The sequence below is a fragment of the Dama dama genome, chromosome 18 (assembly GCF_033118175.1).
Source record: "Dama dama isolate Ldn47 chromosome 18, ASM3311817v1, whole genome shotgun sequence".
NCBI classification, from domain to species: domain Eukaryota; kingdom Metazoa; phylum Chordata; class Mammalia; order Artiodactyla; family Cervidae; genus Dama; species Dama dama.
The window spans coordinates 77,361,045-77,383,992 of NC_083698.1; the positions used below are offsets into that span (position 1 = coordinate 77,361,045).

The following is a 22,948-nucleotide window of genomic DNA, read 5'->3' on the forward strand; positions in this document are numbered from 1 at the left end:
TTGGTACTATAAATCATCATGAAAGTAAAGTTATTATTTCTGCATACTGACTTTCCTTCTGTAGACTAACAGAATAAGAAAGAGAAGTAAAGTGATTATGAAGGACTTTCAGAAATACAGTGTAATTTTTCAGTGAGTGGACCAAAGCAACACCAGTCCAAAGAGTCAAAGCCCTCTAACCAGCCACCAGAGTGTTTTCTTTTTCATTCACTGACAACAAATCTATACGTATTTGCTTTCAAAAGTCAAAAGTTTAAAAATATGAAAATTACCAAAGATCTAACTATAAAGCATATTAACAAATTTAGACTTATGGTTCAACAAAACTATCTTAAAAACAGAAGCACCAGAAAGACTTTCAGTCAAGAGAATATAGAAATATTAATATAGTCATCCCTTAGGAATCCACACTTTTTAAAAAGTGTGCATTATATATACAACAAATATTTGACACTCGTCAAGAAGATATGTAACTCTGTAGTATTTTAATATTCTGGCAGGTAACAGAATTTAAGTAATTAAGCTACAATACTCAGGAGAGACTATTTTAAAAGTTTTCTAGCTTTCTACTCTACACTAGAAAATCACTTCATATTCTTATACTAGACACTACCTGAAACAGCAATTCTAAAATCAGATCTAACTCAAAGGCTTCCTCACACTTTTCTTTGGTTAAGTTTAAAAAAAAAAAAAAAAAAAAGGAATCGTCATTCTCTTCTTAACTGACGAACAGGCGAACAGGTTTCAAGGGAAAGAGTTATCTCTAGGCACTTACTTGAAGCTAATTTAGGATACAGATTTCAAACCTTCTTCCACTCCACCTCTTGCAAAATGAAGAATGCATTAGTTATGGGAGCAAATGAAGCTAAAAGGAAAGGAAAACATAGCAGCTCGCCCATTTCTTATTTTGTCTGGGCTCACTGAATGCTGACTTCCACCGTGCCCAATTTCAATATTTCTGTCATTTAAATATGTTAATTACAGAAGTTTTCTTCAACACATATAATATCCCAAGAAATCAATACATTACAAACTGAGAAAAAAATTGTGGTTTTATTAGTCACTTTGAGTAAGTACTCAGGCAATTATGAAAAAAATTTCCAAAGCTCCAAAAAAATTTATTCATATACTTAAACTGAAAAGATAAATACACTTTTTTAAAATCTTAACTTTGTATTTTATGATTTTTTCTCTGATGATACAGAATCATCTCTGGTCAATTTAAGAGCAGGTAGAAAGCAAGCACATACTTAGGCCTCCTTTTATTATGTAACTGTGTTGCTGTTTTCTTTTCCTCTGGACTCTTTGAGAGATCATCTCCTCCCGGTAACTCAGGGGGCAGTGGTAAATCAGCAAGTAGACATCGCAGTTTCTTTTCTACTTCTTTTTTAACCGCTTTTACTGAAATATTTCCTCGCAAGCTAAAAAGGAATTACGAATAAACACAAAATTTATTTCACTGAGAAATAAAAATACATTTATGAAATATGCAATGGCAAAAGACTAGTTTACTTTCCAGCTATATTCAACTGCAAAATACAAAATATGGGAGTAAAAATGATACAGAATTAGATTAAAAAACAATGGAAAACTAAGAGAAATATGGAATTCAGTTACTAATAGTGTATGAATAATATATGTTCATTAATTGCAACAAATGTACCATACTAATACTGTTAGATGTTAATAATGAAACCAAGTGCAACATATATGGTAACCCTCTGTAATATCACTGTAATTTTTTTGTAAATACTAAAACTGTTCTTAAAAAATGTTTCTTTTTTAATGATACAGAATTACTAAAAAACTACAAATTAAAACTTAAAGCAATCATGCTTTACAGGAAAATTCATTAGTTTTAAAGCATTTGGTTTGATTGTGGTAGAGAGACAAAAAGCTATTTTGTTGTAAGAAATAAATCACATGCTGTTATTTATCTTGCCTATTTAAATAACCACAGGGATTTTTAGGGGTTCCCAGGTAGGTCAGTGGAAAAGAATCCACCTGCCAATGCTGAAGATGCAAAAGACCTAGGTTTGACAGATGGGTCAGGAAGATCCCCTGGAATAATAAATGGCAACCCACTCCAGTATTCCTACCTGGAATATTCCGTACACAAAGGAACCTGGAGGGCTACAGTCCATAGGGTGGCAAAGAATCAGACAGGACTGAGCACGCACACAAAGAACTGATTTAGCGTCAACCCTTTTCCGAATAAATTTTTCTTGAATTGGACAATGATTCTTTTTTTTAAAGTTTTTTTAAGACTCTAGTTTATCAGAATTACAGTTGAAAATTAAGCTCAGTTTTATACTTTTTATGAATATATTAAGGGCTCTGATTTTTTTTAAGTATATCTTAACCTGGTAATTATTTTAAACCTTGCAGACATTACAAATGTAACATGTTGAAAGAGAATCTTAAAACGATAATAAAATGTGGACTTCACATCCTTTCCTTTTTTATATATAACTTTATTTATTTATTTTTGGTTGTGCTGGGTCTCTGTTGCTGCATGTGGTTTTCTCTACTTGCGGCAGGCGGGGGCCACTCTGCTGTGGTGGTCCACAGGCTTCTCACTGCAGTGGCTTCTCTCACTGCAGGGCACAGACTCTAAGGCGCTCGGCTCAGCAGCTGTAGCTCCCAGGCTCTGGAGCACAGGCTCCATCGTGCTGGCACACAGGCTTGGCTGCTCTGGAGCATGCGGGCTTTTCCCCATCAGTGACTGAACCCTGTCTCCTGCACTGGCAGGTGGATTCTTTACCACTGAGCCAGTAGAGAAGCCTTACTTCATATACCTTCCTAACAGTTATAAGTCCCAGATTTTAAAAAATTTAGTGAAACTACACTGCTGTGATCAGAAATTACTACTGATGTTAACAATGTAACTCATTTCACTTAATTTTCACTTCTACTTACACTAAACATTAATATTATTATACAATAAATATATGGATCTTTTAATACCATCTGATAAAAACTATCAATAAAATTATGACTTTTCTTCACAACCCCAGATTACTTACTAGAAGATAACCTCTAACAGGGAAAACAAGCTCAAAAGGAAATTGGATTGCAGTTTTATTTCTATAGTAATGGTGTTGTGCAACCTACTTTTCAATTTTAATGTCCCACCATTTAACAAATATTCACTGTCCATGTCCATGTGGTAGATGCTACATAAAACACTATAGTTTAACAACAGAAAAAATTCACAAAAACATTAAGATTCAGTTCTTCTCAGAAAGAAACTTTCAGTCCTTTGAAAGACATCAGTAAGCAGCAGGATACAGTACTAAACACACTCATTTCCAGAGTAATATGGTACTAAAGGGTAGCCAACTCAAGACTGAAAGACAGCAAAAGCTTTTTTCTAGAAAAGGTACCACTTGAACTGTCTGAAAATAAATCTATTTAAAATAATTTATTTAGAGAACTGTAGTCTCTAACTCGTAATTAGATTTTAGTCAAAACTTTGCTTGTACAAAAACAATTCAACATGGAGGGGGGAGTAGAAGTCTTATTTTACTTACAATTTAGCATGTAAAAGACTGCCTATATTCAAATACATCATTATATGAACTATTAAATTCAGCAAGGCTCCAAGACTTGAGAAATGAAATATTACTTCCCAAGAATAACACTATATAATTTAAAATATATTCACACTGAATACTTGCAATAACCAAATAGGATATGTAATGATTTTTTGTTTCCATATACTACACTAACAAAAAACAATAAAATGCCTTAATAAGAAATCCATAAGATCAAGAAAAGAAACTTAAAACATGATTGACAAACATAAAACTAGACAGGAATGAAAGAAAAGAAACGATGTTTTCATATGGGAAGTTCTAATTCTGTACAGCTGTCAGTCTCCAAATTTATCACTGCATTTAATCAAGCCCCAAACAAAAAAATCAAGCAAGAGAAACCAAATGATTTAAAATTTATCTAATAATAAAGGAAAAAATGCCAACACTGGGCCCAAATACATTCACAGCAGCATTGAAGTTGAGGCTGAAGGGTTGGGTTGTTCACTAAGCAGTTATTTACTCCATCCCTTCACTTTTACATTACCTGACTGCATCTAATTTTTATATATGCCACCAGAAGTCAGTGAGATAGAGTATTCAATAGATGATGGCAGCAGCAACTGATCTATTAGTCCACAAGGTGGTGGACGAGAGTGGATAATCAGATCATGTCTTTCTTCTACATATTAATAAACAAAAACAAATTTCTGTGAGATGTGAATCAACCTTTAAAAACTTTTTAAACCTGTAAGTTTTAATGGAAAAATGACAGATCCAAATACATTCAAAATGGAAAACATTCACACAGCCAAAACAAGTCAAGTCTCAAAGACAAGCAACACACTCTGACAGGCACAGATGAAGATTCTAACATAAGGGGTACCTATAAATCAATTAAAAAAATAATAATAATCTTAAGGAAAAGTCAGCAGAAGACCTGAACAAGCAATTCACTGGAAAAAATAAATAGCCAACAAATGTTCAGAAAGATGCTATATCTCAATAATCAGAAAAATACAAAATTAATCACATATTTTAAAGATTTTCAATATTTCAAAATTGGCAATATTCAGTGATACTGAAGCAATTTTATACATTTGGCTACACAAATTGACACACAATCCTATTAAGACACTATTTGGCAGTTTCTATCAAATTTTTAAATGTGAATGTTTGACCACATAACTATCCAACATAAATTATTCCACATGTACATAAAATATTAATGTATAAGGAGCATTTAACAGCAAACAATTATAAATCTAAATATCCATTAATCAACAGCAGAAAAATTAATAAGAAAGTGATGCATCCACTTCCATGTGTAGGAATACTGAATCTATCTCTACCAACATGGAAAGATCTCCAATACATTAAATTTTAAAAGAAGAGAGGAACAATAGTATAAATGGTATGATCCTCAATTTTTTAAAAAGATGATTAGATATAAAAGTATAGCTAACAGTCTATCTTATGATTTTCAGAGAGAAACAGATTCCAGGGCTGGGAGAGAAGCAAAGTTCAAAGTGAGTCTAAAAGATTGTTTGGATGGGAAGCAAGAATGCACTCCAAAATAAAAGGGGTCATATCAAACGGACAAAGGAGTTGGCTTAAAGGAGCCCCCACTGGCCAAATTTCAGACAATCAAATTTGGAACATCAAAAAGAAGAGTGGCTGCTAACTAGTGTTAAATCAATCTTTGGCCATGTATGTCAATAGTAGTACTCAACAGTCTTAAAAAATTTCTATACCCCTGAAACATACAAAAACATTCACAGCAAAAACGAGCAGAGACACAATAAAAAAAGACGACAGCAAAGAAGGTGAATCAAAAAAAATTTCAACGACCAAGTATGGAATGTGCCACCATCTTATTAAAAACAGATGCACAAAGAATACCCTTCTTAATAAGCAGTCACCATCTGGGCACATATCCTGAAGTCTTACCAGTAAAATTTACCCCTACAGCACATATGAAGAATAAAGAAAAGAATAACTAGTCTCACTGGTCCAGAATCACTAGATTCTCAGCAACAGGTAACAGGCTTATTCTCTTACTGATAAAGTGACTCAGTTCTGCACTCATGCCTCCTTGTGCTGAACAACCTATTCCAGGACTCATCAAAACTATAAATGTTGTTATGTTTTACTGTTATGTCCCTTCAGTGTTCCGAACAAAAACAGTCAAACCTGCAAATATCAATCACAATTAGAATAGTGTAACTAGATAACACCTGATTAAATTGGATGGAGTCCCTTCAGCAACATTTCTGATTGTACTGAAAAGAGAAAAGATGCTTCAGAGGGCATGAAATTATAATTTATTTTTGTTTAAATTACAAAATTTTCATAAAGCTAGCCAAAGTGAGGGCTTGGAAGACCTGCCCACATGGCATTTTTATCAACTTGTTTTCAAATTCCCTAAAGATGCCAGCTAGAAAAATTGCCCATATAGTTGTTTTTTAACAAAAAGGGGAGAGTTATAATTTCTTCATAAAAATAAAAATGAAAAAGGTCAAGTCAATAGGCAAATCACACAAAGCATAAAGTTTCCATCCAAGAATAATTTGAGAAACATTCTTAGAACTGCGTTTATACTTAGTCATTCTTACCTTCATCCTCTTTAAAATGTTTCAAAATAAAGTACTAGCTATAACCCCAACAGCAGAAATTTATAAATAATTTAAAGGAAAGCACTAACACATTATGAAGTTTCTGTAACATGTAATTAATCTCTAGTTGCAAAAAATTAAGTCAATAAAAAACTAAAAAACGAAGTACTCATAAAGAGACCTAAAGTGATAAATTTATAAGGTCAGTGAAAACACTTAGAAAAAAGCAAGATAATATGATATTATCACCCAGGACAGATTCTATTATAAAATGTCCTGTCTCTGATAACATCAAAGAATACTCAGCCAAAGAAAATACTGACATTTCTAAATTCCAAACTCAAACTGAAACATACATTATATCCCATGACAATGGCAATTTTTATCTGGAATTCTTAGCGTAAGCTATAATTTTTTCATCCTACAAGCAGTGTGCTTCATTTTAAGTTGTATACCATAAAAAAAAAATAATTCACTTACTAAACAGTCTTTCATAAAGTTTTTTGGGGGAGGGGGTCAAATAACCTCTCATTTCAAACGGAGATTTCCTTTTCTTTAACCAGTCACAACAAAATTTTTTGCACTTACCTATCAGCATCTTTATCTTCAGGCAGCATGGGAGGCAAAGGTAAAGGTGGTAAGGTAGAGGTCACTAAAGCCACATGTTGCTCCTTCTCCTTGGCTCCTATGCTTGGTGTAAGTGGTTTCGTTTTCTCTTTAAGAGATACTGGTTCCTCCTTTGTAGCAGCAGATTTACTCTCCTTTCCAACTACAACTGCTTTCTTGGTGGCTTTATCTACAATCAAATTATTATCCACTTTTGTTACCTGCAGAGGTGGCTTTGTTTTTGCCTTGTCATTTTTTAAAGTTCCACCGCTTGAGGGAGAAGGTGCATGCTCAACTTTCAGTTTCTTCGCATCCTTCACATGGTTGGTTTGTGATGCACCGGCACCAGTTTCTGTGTTCCCCTTGGTAGGTGTAGCAGTGTTGGTAGCTTTGGCAGCTTTGGCAGCGGCCTCAGCAGCCTTAGCTGCCTCTGCGGCCTTAGCTGCCTCTGCGGCTCGTGCTGCCTCTGCAGCTCGCGCTTTTTTATTCTTGTTCAATTCAGCTGCCAGGCTACTCTTCAGAGTTAGTGTGCTAGGAGAAATGCTAGAATGACGACTTCTGGATCTAGACAATCTATGCCTGCTACGAGATCTTGAATGCCTAGATGAATATGGGCTTCTGCTTCGTGACTTGGCAGACCGTCTGGTGGAAAATAATTAAGATTTAGTCAGTAATTCAGAAAAGCTCAATTTGCAATGTACAAAACTGCTAACTTGAGCCTGTAAATTAAATAGAAAGTATTTAATTTCACAATCACAATATAGTTTTTGTGAGAGAATTTTTAAAAAAACAAAAAGTGCTTTTAAGTAAAATATCATCTAGTAGCTATACATTTCCTGAAAACAGAGTGAATGCTTGATTCTGGTCTGGCCTACGAACGCTCAAAGGTAAAGTTAGATGAAAGCACATCTCTGTGAGAAGAAATACAGTAAGAATTAGGAGGAAAAAAATATGAAAATAAAATCACTGCTGTCTCAAGAAAATAGAAGCAGTCACTATGGATACATCAATGGTTAGACGTGGGAGAGTGAAGTCGGACCAATCTTTTACCAGGGAGATAATTTCTGCATCTTAAAAGCACTTCATCCATAAGTTCAGAAGCAAGCAGTGCTCTGTCTACACCAAGAATGAAAAGAGTGAAACCTCTCATTTGGCAGTAAATTAAAAAAGTCTAAATTCTGGGAACTACTGAACAATGACTGTTCACTTCTCAAAAATCACTGAAGTAAAGAGAAAGTCGCTCAGTCATATCCAACTCTTTGCTATACCATGGACTATATAGTCCATGGAATTCTCCAAGCCAGATTACTGGAGTAGGTAGCCTTTCCCTTCTCCAGGGGTTCTTCCCAACCCAGGGATCAAACTCAGGTCTTCCACATTGCAGGCGGATTCTTTACCAACTGAACCACAGGGAAGCCCAAGAATACTGGAGTGGGTAGCCTATCCCTTCTCCAGCAGATCTTCCCAACCCAGGAATAGAACCAGGGGTCTCCTGCATTGCAGGTGGATTCTTTACAACTGAGCTAACAGGGAAGCCCCCAAAATCACTGGGAAACATATACACTAACATACATTCAAAAGTATGGTGGCAATCAAAATTCTTATGAAACAAATGCAGCACAGCACCAAGAGAAATAAAGCTGAGCTTTTCAAATCCACACCTTATCAAAACTTCTAAAAAATACACGACCAAGGCACTGTTGGAGTACTTTGATATGGCTCACTTAATGACCACATCAACCCCGGTAAAGTATCTGCAGTTTAGAGATAAGAAATTGAATCTAAAATATTACCTTAAGTCAGTCCCACTCTTATTAGTAGTTGTCCTGGTTATTACCTTACTGCCATTACCCCATCCCTCCAATATTCTTCTGCCCTACTCTGTGCCCAAAAGGAAGCAGACCTGAACAGCATCTCCTCGGTTCCAGTCCTGTCCATCCCTGACAGAGAAAAGCTGGACTATTTCCTTCCAATTCCCTCCTTCGTCCTGGTCATATTTTGTGACAGACGGTGGGTCCCTTTATCACCCATGGCTCCCGTCAGGTACCCACTTCTCCACAGCTCTCACTAGGCTCCAATGACACTATGCTTTCATTGTCCTTTCAAGCTTCCCTCTGTAACCAGTGAAAACACATCCTTTCTCAGTTTTCTTACTCCATCCCTATCCCTGTACTCCTCCTCAATCATCTGAGTTGGATTCTGTCATCTTCTAGAACCTAACTGCATGCCAGGTCTTAAAACCAGACCTTTTGATTCTGAAGTAGGTAAAATCACATTCAACACATTAACACACTACTATTAAAGCTCAACATTCAGAAAACTAAGATCATGGCATCTGGTCCCATCACTTCATGGCAACTAGATGGGGAACAGTAGAAACAGTGGCTGACTTTATTTTTGGGGGCTCCAAAATCACTGCAGATGGTGACTGCAGCCATGAGATTAAAAGACGCTTACTCCTTGGAAGGACAGTTATGGCCAACCTAGACAGCATATTAAAAAGCAGAGACATTACTTTGTCAGCAAAGATCTGTCTAGTCAAGGCTATGGTTTTTCTAGTGGTCATGTATGGATGTGAGAGCTGGACTAAAAGAAAGCTGAGTGCAGAAAAATTGATGCTTTTGAACTGTGGTGTTGGAGAAGACTCTTAGGAGTCCCTGGAACTGCAAGGAGATCCAACCAGTCCATCCTAAAGGAAATCAGTCCTGAATATTCATTGGAAGGACTGATGCTGAAGCTGAAACTCCAATACTTTGGCCTCCTGATGTGAAGAACTGACTCATCTGAAAAGACCCTGATGCTGGGAAAGATTGAGGGCAGGAGGAGAAGGGGATGACAGAGGATAAGATGGTTGGATGGCATCACCAACTCAATGGACATGGGTTTGGGTGAACTCCAGGAGTTGGTGATGGACAGGGAGGCCTGGCGTGCTGCCGTTCATGTAGTCGCAGAGAGTCAGACATGACTGAGCAACTGAACTGAACTGATGGAGACAGTTCTTACTGAAATCAAAATATTGGGATTCGGTAAATAAAGCAAAGAAACTCCTAAGAACCTATAATCAAAATGGGAAGAGAAAAGGAAGAAATGGAAATTTTTGTTTATATCTGGCATGCATGTATTACATAATATATATTATGCAATACATTTTACAATTCTAGTATGAAGACAAATAATGGTTAGATTTAGGATAAACTCAAATACAAATTCAACCTCTCCCTCATTCTTTCAGAAACATTTCAAAATGTACAGAGGGCCAATTACTGTTCAGTGCTGAGCGAGTGTTTCAAACTCTATACATAAAGTATTTATGTAACATTATTTCAGATAAAAGGGGATATTGGTTTAGAAAACACTTTAACACTTGGTTATGGTTAGATACTCATATACATCAATCATTAAAATCATCAATGAGTTTATAACTATTTATGGAAGTGAGGGAAATGTCTGGTTAAATATAAAGTAATAAGCTGGTTATAAACTATCTCGGATAACTTTAATATAGGAGCCAAAAGTGTCATGTCATGAAACATGCAGCCACACTTTTAATTTCCTCCGCCTTCAGAATCTTGGACCTCAAAGTCAGTCTGCTATGCCGTGTTTCTATGCCCTGATCAGATTCTAAGCAGCAGAAGAAAGGCACACAGCAGGCGACAGCAAAGAAACTGTCATCTCATCAGAGGTAACAGCACAGAACTTTTCTTAAATTAACTTTCCTGTACTTGTTGTCAGTTCCATACAGATAGAAATTATATGTAAGAAATTTATAATCAGTAAACTTTACTTAAGAAAACAAAGATAAAATCCCAACACAAGTAACTCCTCTAGCGTACTGATTATTCTCTTCTGCCCACTGTATAATGAAATTATCGGAAAGACAAAAAAAATGTTTGATTTATAAAAATCGTATTTCAGAAAAGACGTTTTTATGGTATTTGATCTCTGTGCCAAATGAAATTATTCTAGACACACTCTCCCTTCTTATCCAATTCTATTTCGCTTCAAAGTTTTCTTAACTTTTCAAATTTTCTATCCTAGTAAACTTGTATCCTCTAAGATGTTTCATATTTGGTGATAAATTTCAATTATGTATTTACTGTTTATGTGCATGCATGCTAAGTCTCTTCGGTTGTGTCTGACCTTTTGCAATCCCGTGGACTGTAGCCCACCGGGCACCTCTGTCCATGGGATTCTCCAGACAAGAATACTGGAGTGGGTTGCCATGCCCTCCTCCAGGAGATTTTCCCGACCCAGGTATGGAACCTGCATCTCCTGCACTGCAGGCAGATTCTTTATCCTTGAACCACCGAGGGAAATCCTTACTGTTTATAACAAACACATTTGGGGAATCTAAAACTAAATAAAAACACAAAACTCAAGTTTAGGTCTTTTTTTTTTTACTGATGATCTAATACTTCAGTCAAACAAAGTTATGAGGCTAAGAGAGAAGTGGCTCAATATAAAGTGGATCAAATTAGAGAAGTAAGACGATATAATGAATTATATCATGTTACAAAAAGAACTTAAATGGATGACAGCAAGTCCATGTTTTACAAATATGATTTTTCTTTTTAAAAAATGGTTTTTCTAATTTTTTGCACTGTAAAATTTACAGTGAACACACATTAGCTGTTTCTTGTTTGCTTTTAATGTTTTGTAAGAGCTTACAGAATCTCTTTAGGTTTCCCAAATTCATACAACACAAAGCAGAACTAGGATTCATATCAATATATGACAAAACCCACTGAAATGTTGTGAAGTAATTAGCCTCCAACTAATAAAAAAAAAAAAAAAAAAGACTAAACAAGGGATTATTAAAACATGAGTTATAACCTGTAAAAAAAATAAATAAATAAATAAATTAAAAAAAAAAAAAAAAAAACTGGTTACTGCTCACTGTTGATTAGTGTTTCTTAAAGAGCATGGTATACTGTTCACTTCACTGTTCACCCAATCTTTCCAAGACTCTAGGCCTTCTGAAAGTGTATGTAATTAGCAAAGAGTGATTCTTAAAACTTTTACTGTAATGATATTCAATCTCTTATTACATAAAATAATACTTACTGTAATGATATTCAATCTCTTATTACATAAAATAATACAAAACAGCAGTATCCAAAAGGACTTTCTGGGATGGTGGAAATGGTCTATACATTTGATGTCTATTAGAGTAGTAACTATTCACAATATTGAAAGTGAAAGCCGTTCAGTCGTGTCCAATTCTTTGCAACCCCATGGAACACGAAATTCTCCAAGCCAGAATACTGGAGTGGGTAGCTGTTCCCTTCTCCAGGGGATCTTCCCAACCCAGGGATCGAACCCAGGTCTCCTGCATTGCAGGGGGATTCTTTAGCAGCTGGCTAAGCCACCAGGGAAGTCCAAGAATACTGGAGTAGGTGGCCCACACCTTCTCCAGCGGATCTTCCTGACCCAGGAATTGAACCAGCATCTCCTGAATTGCAGGTGAATTCTTTACCAGCTGAGCTACCAGGGAAGAACCCATTCACAATATTATTTTGGCCTAATTTTACATGCCAGTAGCTTATTTTACATGCTAGTAGCTACGTCCATTCAAAAACTTGTTGCTAAGCCCCTAAAAAGTTATTTCTGAAATGCTTCCCATGCAAGAATGGTTCAACATATATGTGAATTAATAAATGTGATACATCACATTAATAAAATAAAGGATAAAAGTCATGTGTTTGATAAAATTCAACATCCCTTTATTTTAAAAAATCCCTTTATTATAAAAATTAAACATTATGATTGCTGGGTGAAAGGAAGGAGGGATAGATTAAGTTGGGAGCCTGGGATTCACACATACATGCTACTACATATAAAATATATAACAAATAAGGACTATATAGCACAGAAAACTTAATATTCTACAATGACCTATATGGGAAAAGAATCTAAAAAGAGTAGATATACATATATGTATAACTAACTGATTTTGTTGTACAGCAGAGAGTAACACAGCAGTGTAAATCAACTATACGCCAATAAAAACTTTTAAAAATAAAATAGAAACTAAAGAGACTGGACACTAAACTAAAGAGAGGGACATACCTCAACACAATATAGGCCATATATGACAAACCCACAGATTACATAATTACTCAACAGTGAAAAGCTAGAAAACTTTTCCTCTAAGATCAGAAACAAAATAAAGATACCCATCCTTACCACTTTCAACCAACATAGTAATTGGAAGTCCTAGTCTGAGCAATTGGGCAAGAAAAAGAAATAAAAGGCATCAAAATAAGAAAGGAAAAAGTGAAACTGTCATGTTTGCAGATGACGTGACCTTATAGACAGAAAAATCTTTAAAGACCCCACCAAAAACCTGTCAGAATATTAAGTTCAGGAAAGCTGCAGGATCCCATCATGGATCACTGCCTTGTTGTGGCGAAGGGGCTTGCATAACTCAATGAAGCTATGAGCCATGCAATGCAGGGTAGATGGGTCACAGTGAGAAATCTGACAAAACATGATCCACTGTACAAGGGAATGGCAAACCACTCCAGTATTCTTGCCGTGAGAACTCCATGAACAGTACAAAAAGGCAAAAAGATATGACACCAAAAGATGAATCATGCCCTCCCCCCCATGTTGGAAGGTGTCCAGTATGCTACTGGGGAAGAGTGGAGGACAATTACTAATTGCTCCAGAATGAAGTGGCTGGACGAAAGCAGAAATGATCCTCAGCTGTGAATGTGTCTGGTGGTGAAAGTAAAATCTGATGCTGTAAAGAACAATACTGCATAGGAACCTTGAAGGTTAGGTCCATGAATCAAGATAAATTGGACGTGGTCAAGCAGGAAATGATAAGAATAAACATCGACATACCATCACCAATTCAATGGAGATGAACTTGGGCAAACTCCAGGAAATAGTGAGGGACAGGGAGCCCTAATGTGCTGCAGTCCATGGGGTTGCAAAGAGTTGGACACAACTTAGTGACTGAACAACAATAAGAAAGTTGCAGGGTACAAAGTCAGTATTAAAAAAAATCAGTTGTCCTTCTACACACTGCTGCTGCTGCTAGTCACTTCAGTCGTGTCCGACTCTGTGCGACCCCATAGACGGCAGCCCACCAGGCTCCCCTGTCCCTGGGATTCTCCAGGCAAGAATACTGGAGTGGGTTGCCATTTCCTTCTCCAATGCGTGAAAGTGAAAAGTGAAAGTAAAGTCGCTCAGTCGTGTCCGACTCCTAGCCACCCCATGGTCTGCAGCCTACCAGGCTCCTCCGTCCATGGGATTTTCCAGGCAAGAGTACTGGAATGGGTTGCCATTGCCTTCTCCTTCTATACACTAACAATGAACTATTAGAAAGACAAAGTAAGAAAACAATCCCTTTTATAACAGCACCAAAAAGAATAAACCAATCAGGAATAAATTTAACCAAGGAGATGAAAGAAATTGAAAAAGAAATAAATGGAAACATCTGTGCTCATGGACTGGAAGAATTATTAAATCATCCATACTCCTCAAAGTAGTCTATAAATTCAATGCAATCCCCATTAAAATTCCAATGGCATTTTCCACAAAAATTGGGGAAAAAATACTAAAATTAATATGGAACCACAAAAGACCCTGAATAGCACAAACATTCTTGAAAAAGAACAGGGCTGGAGGCATCAACTTTCTGATTTCAAACTATATTACAGAGTTACAGTAATCAAAATGATTGATTACTGTATTGGTAATTGTGTTGACATAAAAAGAGAGAGTCAGGCTAACAGCACAAAATGGAGAGTCCAAAAATAAACCCTTGCATATATATGGCAAATTAATTTTCTACAAAGGAGTCAAGAATATACAACAAAGAAAGAATGATCTCTTCAATAAATGGTGTGGGAAAACTAGATGACCATATGCAAAAAAATAAAACTGGACCTTTATTTTATACCACATTCAAAAATCAACTCAAAATGGATAGAGACTTGAAGATAATAAGATCTGAAACCATAAATTTCCTAGAAGAAAAAATAGGGGGTAAACTGCTTGATATTGGTCTTGGCAATGGTTTATCAAAAGCAAAAACAAACACGTGGGACTCCATCAAAATTATGCATAGCACAACTTAGGTATAACAAACATGTTTGTTACGCATAACAAAACTTATGCAAAGCAAAGGAAACCACCAACAAAACAAAAAGTCAACCTATACAGCCTGGGAAAAAATGTTCTTGATAAGGGGTTTATATACAAAATACATAAGGAACTCATACAACTCAGAGAGCAAAAAAATCAAATAATCCAATTAAAAAGTGGGCAAAACGGACTTCCTGGCAGTCCAGTGGTTAAGTCTCCATGCTTCCAAAGTAGGGAGTACAGACTTGATCCCTGGTCAGGGAACTAAGATCCCACACGCCACTCCCTCCGCGCAGCCAAATGATTAATTTTAAAAAGTATTTGTTTAAAAAAATGTGGGCAAAGGACTTGAAGAGATTTTGCAACACATCCAAATGGCTAACAGGTACCCAAAAAGGTGCTGAGTATCACTAATCATCAGGGAAACACAATTCAAAACCACAGTAAGAAGGCATACACATCTGCTTGAATGTCTATAATCAGAAAGATGAAAAACACTGAATGCAGGTGAGAATGCAGAGAAAAGGGAACCTCAGTACACTGATGGTAGGAATGCAAACTGATACAACACCACGGAAATCATGTGGAAGCACATCTAGAAGTCAAAACTACAACTACCAGCAATCCACTTCTGTATATATTCAAAGGAAATGAAATCACTACATCAAAAGAGGTATCTGTACAGACATACCCAAAGCACCACAAAAAGCCAATCAACAATAAAGCAAAGTCACACAAATGCTTTGGTTTCCCAGCACATATAAAAGCTACATTACATTATACTGTTGTCTATTAAGTGTGCAATAGCATTATTTCCAAAAGAAATACATACCTCAATTTTAAAAATTACTGTTGTTGGTACCTCAACATACTAAAGGCCATATACAACAAACCCAAGCAAACATTCTTCTCAATGGTGAAAAACTGAAAGCATTCCCTCTAAGATGAGGAACAACACAAGGGTGGCAACTCTCTCCAATATTATTCAACAGTTTTGGAAGTCCTACCCAAGCAATTAGAGAAGAAAAAGAAATAAAAGGCATCCAGATTGGAAAAGAAGAAGTAAACCTCTGTCTGCAGATAACATGATACTATACATAGAAAGCCCTAAAGATACCACCAGAAAATTACTAAGAGCTCAAGGCTATGGTTTTTCCAGTGGTCATGTATGGATGTGAGAGCTGGACTAAAAGAAAGCTGAGCACCAAAAAATGGAGGCTTTTGAACTGTGGTGTTGGAGAACACTCTTGAGAATCCCTTGGACTGCAAGGAGATCCAACCAGTCCATCCTAAAGGAGATCAGTCCTGGGTGTTCATTGGAAGGACTGATGCTGAAGCTGAAACTCCAGTACTTTGGCCACCTCATGCGAAGAGTTGACTCACTGGAAAAGACCCTGATGCTGGGAGGGACTGGGGGCAGGAGGAGAAGGGGACGACAGAGGATGGCATCACCGACTCGACGGGCATGAGTTTGAGTAAACTCCGAGAGTTGGTGATGGACAGGGAGGCCTGGCGTGCTGCAACTCATGGGGTCGCAAAAAGCTGGACACGACTAAGCAACTGAACTGAACTGAATCAATGAATTTAGTAAAGGTACAGGACACAAAACTAATACCCAGAAATCCCTTGCATTCCTATATGCTAACAATGAAAAAGAAAAAAGAGAAATTAAGGAAACAATCCCATTCACTACTGCAAAGAAAAAGGATAAAATACCTAGGAATAAACCTATGTAAGGAGACAAAAGACCTGTATGCAAAAAACTGTAAGACACTGATGATAAAAGAAATCAAAGATGACAAAAACAAATGGAGGGATACACCATGTTCTTGAATTGGAAGAATCAACATTGTGAAAATGACTATACTACCCAAAGCAATCTACAGATTCAACACAATCCCTATAAAATTACCAATGGCATTTCCATAGAACTAGAACAAAAAACTTTTATAATCTGTATGGAAACACAAAGACCCTGAATAGCCAAAGCAATTTTGACAAAGAAAAACAGAGCTGGAAGAACCAACCATCCTCACTTCACACTATACTACAAAGCTACAGTCATCAAGACAGTATGGTACTGGCACAAAAACAGAAATACAGATCAATGTAACAAGAAAGCAAGCCCAGAGATGAACCAACGCATCTATGGGCACCTTATCCTTGACAAAAGAGGCAAGAATATACAGTGGAGGAAAAACAGCTCTTCAGTAAGTGGTGCTGGGAAAACTGGACAGCTATGTGTAAAAACATGAAATTAGAATACTTCCTAACACCATACACAAAAATAAATTCAAAATGGATTAAAGACCTAAATGTAAGGCCAGAAACTATAAAATGTGTAGAGGAAAACACAGGCAGAACACTCTGACATAAATCACAGCAAGATCCTCTGACCCACCTTCTATAGTAATGGAAACAGAAACAAAAACAAACAAATAAGGCCTAACTAAACGTAAGAGCTGGAGAAGGAAATTGCAACCCACTCCAGTGTTCTCGACTGGAGAATCCCAGCGACGGAGGAGCCTGGTGGGCTGTGGTCTAGGGTTGCACAGAGTCAGACACGACTGAAGTGACTTACCAGCAAACTTAAGAGCTTTTTGCACAGCAAAGGAAACTATAAACAAGATGAAAAGACAACTCTCAGAATGGGAGAAAAAAACTTCAAATGAAACAATTAACAAAGGATTAATCTCCAAATTATGCACGTGACTGGCATCCCTGTTAGCTCAGACGGTAAAGTGTCTGCCTGCAGTGCAGGAGACCCAGGTTCAACCCCTGGGTTGGGAAGATCCCCTGGAGAAGGAAATGGCAACCCACTCCAATACCCTTGCCTGGAAAATTCCATGGACTGAGGAGCCTGGTGGGCTACGGTCCATGGGGTCGCAAAGAGTCAGACATGACTGAGCAACTTCACTCACTCACTCACTCTTGCAACTCAATATCAGAAAAACAACCCACCCAATGAAAAAAAGAGAAGACCTCAACAGACATTTCTCCAAAGACAACATACGGGTGGCCAATAAACACATGAAAAAATCCTCAACATTGTTAATTATTAGAGAAATGTAAATCAAAACTACAATGAGGAGCCACCTCACATGAGTCAGAATGGCCATCATCAAAAAATCTACAAACAATATACGCTGGAGAGGATGTGGAGAAAAGGGAACCCCCCTGCACTGCTGGGAAAAGTAAAATGATACAGCCACTATGGAGAAGAGCATGGAGATTCCTTAAAAAACTAAGAATGAAACTACTATGTGACCCAGAAATCCCACTACTGGTCATGTACCCTGAAATAACCACAATTCAAAAGGACACATGTACCCCCAATGTTTACTGCAGCACTACTTATAAGAGCCAGGATACGGAAGCACCTAGATGTCCACTGACGGATGAATGGACAAAGAAGCTGTGGTACAGTGGAGTATTACTGGGCCAGGAAAAGGAACAAGTGTGAGTCAGCTGAACTGAGGTGGATGAACCTAAAGCCTGTTATACAGAGTGAAGTTAAGGCAGAAAGAGAAAACAAACATTGTATATTAACATATATATATGGAATCTAGAAAAATGGTACTGATGAACCTATTCACAGGGTAAATAGAGACACAGACATAGAGAACAGACTTGTAGATGTAGCAGGGGAAGGAGAAGGTGAGATGAGCTGAGAGAAAGGCACTAAGGCACTGACATATATACACTACCATGTGTAAAACAGATAGCTAGCGGGAAGCTGCTGTGTAACACAGGGAGCCCAGCCCAGTGCTCTGTCATGACCGAGACGGGTAGGATGGGGGCCGAGGGGAAGGTTCAAGAGGGAAGAGATATATGTATACTTATGGCTGATTCATGCTGTTATACTGCAGACACCAACACAACATTGCAAAGCAATTATCCTCCAATTAAAAATAAACAATATTTTAAAAAAGAATGCTGCTGGGAAAACAGCACCAATAGACTTACTCAATACAGAGGTGCTACAAACTTTCAGTTCAGTTTGTATACAAAAAACACAAAGAGCCTACAAAGCACAATAAAACAAAATACTCCTATACTCCCATGTTCACTGCAGTACTATTCATAGTACCCAAGATATGAAAACAATCTAAGTGTTCATGAACAGATGAACAGATAAAGAAAATGGGGGCATGTGTTTAATATTATGTAGCCTTAAAAAAAAAGACAGAAATTCTGCCATTTGTGACAACACTGATGAATCTGGAGGGTGTTATGCTACATGAAGTAAGCCAGAGAAACACAAATAACTGCATGATATCACTTATCGCAGAGTCGGACATGACTTAGCGACTAAACAACAACAAAAAATCAAAAAGAAAAACAAGGTAAATATGCAAAGTCATGAATGTGTTAACTCAATTGTGGAAAGCCTCTCACAATGTGTACATAGATCAAAACCATCACTTGATACCCTGAATATATTATAATTTTATGTTTATTTGTCAATTATACCTCAATAAACCAGGGGGCGGGGGCCTGGGGGAAAACACTTCCCAAAATGAAGAAAAGCACTATATAAACATAATGTGGCATTATTTTTTAAAAAACCAGTCTCTCTCACTCACCCCTTTGGTCACTCAGTCAAAACTCTAAACTCTAAATATTCCTATAAAATTTGCCATGCATTTTATTGTAACAGCTCTATTAACTTTAATAGTACCATTAAATAATACTATAAAATAGCAGCCGCTTAAATTGATCTCCTTGTTTCAAAACTAATCCATATCTAACCCATACTTACATGCAAAATGAACACCTTTCTATAAAATCTGCTCTGTCATTCTCTATTTTTAATTTCACCACACTCCTCCACCCATTTACCCAGCTTAAAAACCTTCCCAGTTTTCTGTTGCCCATTTCACATGCCATCAGTTGCCTGATTTTATGATTCTAACTCAACATTCCCACACATCCACAATTCCCTGCATGTTGCCTATTGCTGCTGTAACAAATTTATCCACAAATTTAGTGGCTTAAACAACACAAATGATTTATCTTACAGTTTCTGGAAGTCCAGAAAGTCTCACTGGGCTAAAATCAACATGTCACCAGGGCTTTGTTCCTTCTATAGTCTCTTCAGAATATATGTTTCCTTGTCTTTTCCAGCTTCTAAAGGCTCTCCATTCCTTGGCTCATGGTCCCACATCATCTGACCTCTGCTTTCATCATCACATTTCGTCTCTCTCTCTGTTTCTATCATCACATGGTCTTTTCTGACTCTGACTTTCCTGCTTCCTTTTACAAAGATCCTTGTGTTTACCCAGGACCTATTACCAGAATAATCTATCTCAAAATTCCTATTTTCATCTACAAAATCCCTTTTGTCACATAATGTACCACAAATTCACGTGGACGTCTTTGTGTGTGTGTGTGTGTGTTACTTGCTCAGTCGTGTCCGACTCTTTGTGTCCCCATGGACTGTAGCTCACCAGTTTCCTCTGTCCGTGGAATTCCCCAGGCAATACTGGAGTGGGTTGCCATCCCCTTCTCCAGGGGATCTTCCCAACCCAGGGATGGAACCTGGGTCTCCTGCACTGCAGGCAGATTCTTTACCGTCTGAGCCACCAGGTCATCTTGGAGGGGGCCATTATTCACATCTTCCTTTTCTACCCTCAAGGTCACTGTTCTATCTCAGACCTCATTACCTCTCCTCTAGATTACCCTATCATCTTAAAAAGGACTGACTTCCTCAAATCTAGTCTCTCTTTGTCCCAACTATTTCTACAGATACCATAACCAAACTTTTAGTAATTCTCACTTTTCAGTGATTATTACATGTCTCATACTCACTTCCCTTCTCCTTTTAGTAACTATTACAAACCTTCACACCTTTTTTAAGCTCACAACACCATTCTCAAAGTCTTTCTTTAAAGCCACATTCCTTCTATTGCACAGAAAAAACAAACTAAGGTTACCGAGCATGTTTCCTACCTGCAAACCTAATTTGTATCCCATCCACCTTATATTCCACCTGATCTCAGAGCAGGTGTTCCTCTTTCTCTTAAGGCTAATTTACTATAATACTACCAATCCCATATTCTCTAAATATTACTTCAAAGAGTATGGCCCATAAACAAAAGCAGCAGCATCCTTATCATCAGAAATGCTGTATCTCAGACTCCAACCCAGATCTTCCGATTCAGAATCTGCATTTCAACAGAATTCCCATTACAGTTTGAGATGTACTATGCTAGGCTCCTCAATGGCTACTCCATTACTTGTGACTTCAACCCTTTGCTGTCTATTCACTACTTCCTCTCAGGAAATAAAAAACTCATGACTCTCTGATCTTTAAAAACAGACAAGAAAAAATAAGCAAACAATAGTATCTTGATATTGTTTATCTCTCCTTCCAATTATAGCCAAATTCTAATCTGCTCCCATATACTCAAGTCACTATAATCTGACTTATATATCCTCATTGAAACTATTAAAACTAACCACTTTTAATACTTTTTTTTTTCCTGATTTTTTTTTTTACTTCTGTGGCTGTTTCTCAATGCTCCTTAAGGTTCCTCTTCACTTACCTATTCTCCCATGATTATTTAATTTATACTTATATATGGCTTCCCTTGTGGCTCAGCTGGTCTTTACCTGCAACATGGTAGACCTGGGTTCGATCCCCGGGTTGGGAAGATCCCTGGGAGAAGGTAATAGCTACCCACTCCAGTAGTCTGGCCTGGAGAATTCCATGGACTATATGTAGTCCATGGGGTTGCAAACAGTCGGACAAGACTGAGCGATTTTCCTTATTCACCATGTAAGGCTTAAGTCATCATCTAAACGTTGATCACCCCCCAAGTCATCCTTTGCCCCTCCCAATTATCCTATATGCACCTCTGACACAATACAGCTGAAACCATTTGCCTACCTCTCCAAATCCATCCACTTTCCCCTTAAATATACTGTATCCTCATGCAATGGTATCCACTGAAGTAGCAGAAATCTGGAAGTCATTCCATATTCCACCTGATCCTTTCCTCCCTTCTCCCATAACAAACTGATTTTCAAGTCCTGCCCATTCTACATCTTAAGCAGGTCTCCAGTTTTCCAGGTTCTCTATTTCCTTAGCTACTATTTCACATGAAGAGGTCCTACATCATCTTTTACTTGGTCCAGCATAATAATAGTCTTACAGATTCCCCACCTCAAATCTCTACGTTTTCTAATTTACTGTTCATGCCGCCACCTGAATCTTTCAGTTTCTGACATAACTCTTTACAGCCTTGTAGTGCACACAAAACCTCATCCAGCCATCCCAAAACACATAAAGTGCCAGGTCTAGAATGTTTCTTCATATGCCTCTCTTTATCAATTTTATCTGCTATGAAAAGGGATACTTCATGTCCAAGCACTAATATCTACCTCTATGAAGCCTTCCCTTATTATGCCAGGCAGCTGGAGATGTTCCTTGAACTATGATCCTGCAACACTTTATTCACATTTCATTAAAATTATAATAATTAATCTTTATTCTCCAATTAAACTGAGATCACTGAATTTTCATAGCCCTAACCAACATAGACCTGACAAAGGCAGATGCTCAACAAATATTCGCTGGTAGTATTACAATTGAATGGAATTCACTTTCCTTAACCTAGTATTAAAATGTTGCTTAATCTGTCTGGTCCTAACCTTTCCTTCTGAATTTGCCTAATGCTCCATGCCTTTACTCCCACAGGTTGACCTACTGAGATTATCCTCTTCCCCTCCATCTTCTATTGAAACCATACCCATCTTTCAAGGGCTAGTTCAAGAGGCCTTTGTTCTTCATAAAGCCATACCACCAACTCCAAGAAAAAAGAAAGCTCTCCCTTCTTTGAGTCCCTATAGCACCTTATCTGCATCCTTAAGATCTCCATCATTCTCACCATTGTATTTCAGATATTACTATATTACTACTAGATTATATCCTCTTTTAAGGAGCAAACACGAAATGTAATTCATTTCCGTGTCGCTCCAGAGCCCTTAGCAAAACACACAGATAGTGGCCTTTTATTAAATAAACAAGCACACCACACTGAACCAGTTTACAAAATATCTTTATAGGCATTTTTCATTTGACTTGCTCTT

General features: G+C 37.3%; 1 protein-coding gene across 3 annotated transcripts in view; it reads right to left on the reverse strand.

Annotated features, from left to right (window-relative positions):
* CDK13 (cyclin dependent kinase 13) overlaps positions 1-22,948 on the reverse strand; it is a 125,211-nt gene that overhangs the window by 83,260 nt on the left and 19,003 nt on the right. For all 3 annotated transcript variants that reach the window (XR_009696729.1, XM_061165658.1, XM_061165657.1), the window contains exons 2-3: positions 6,740-7,399; positions 1,251-1,421 (exon numbers count right to left, since the gene is read on the reverse strand). Coding sequence is in view for 2 of the 3 variants with exons in the window: in XM_061165658.1 (XP_061021641.1) it covers positions 1,251-1,421; positions 6,740-7,399 (831 nt within the window). In the remaining variant the exon portion in view is untranslated. The remainder of the gene's footprint in view (positions 1-1,250; positions 1,422-6,739; positions 7,400-22,948) is intronic.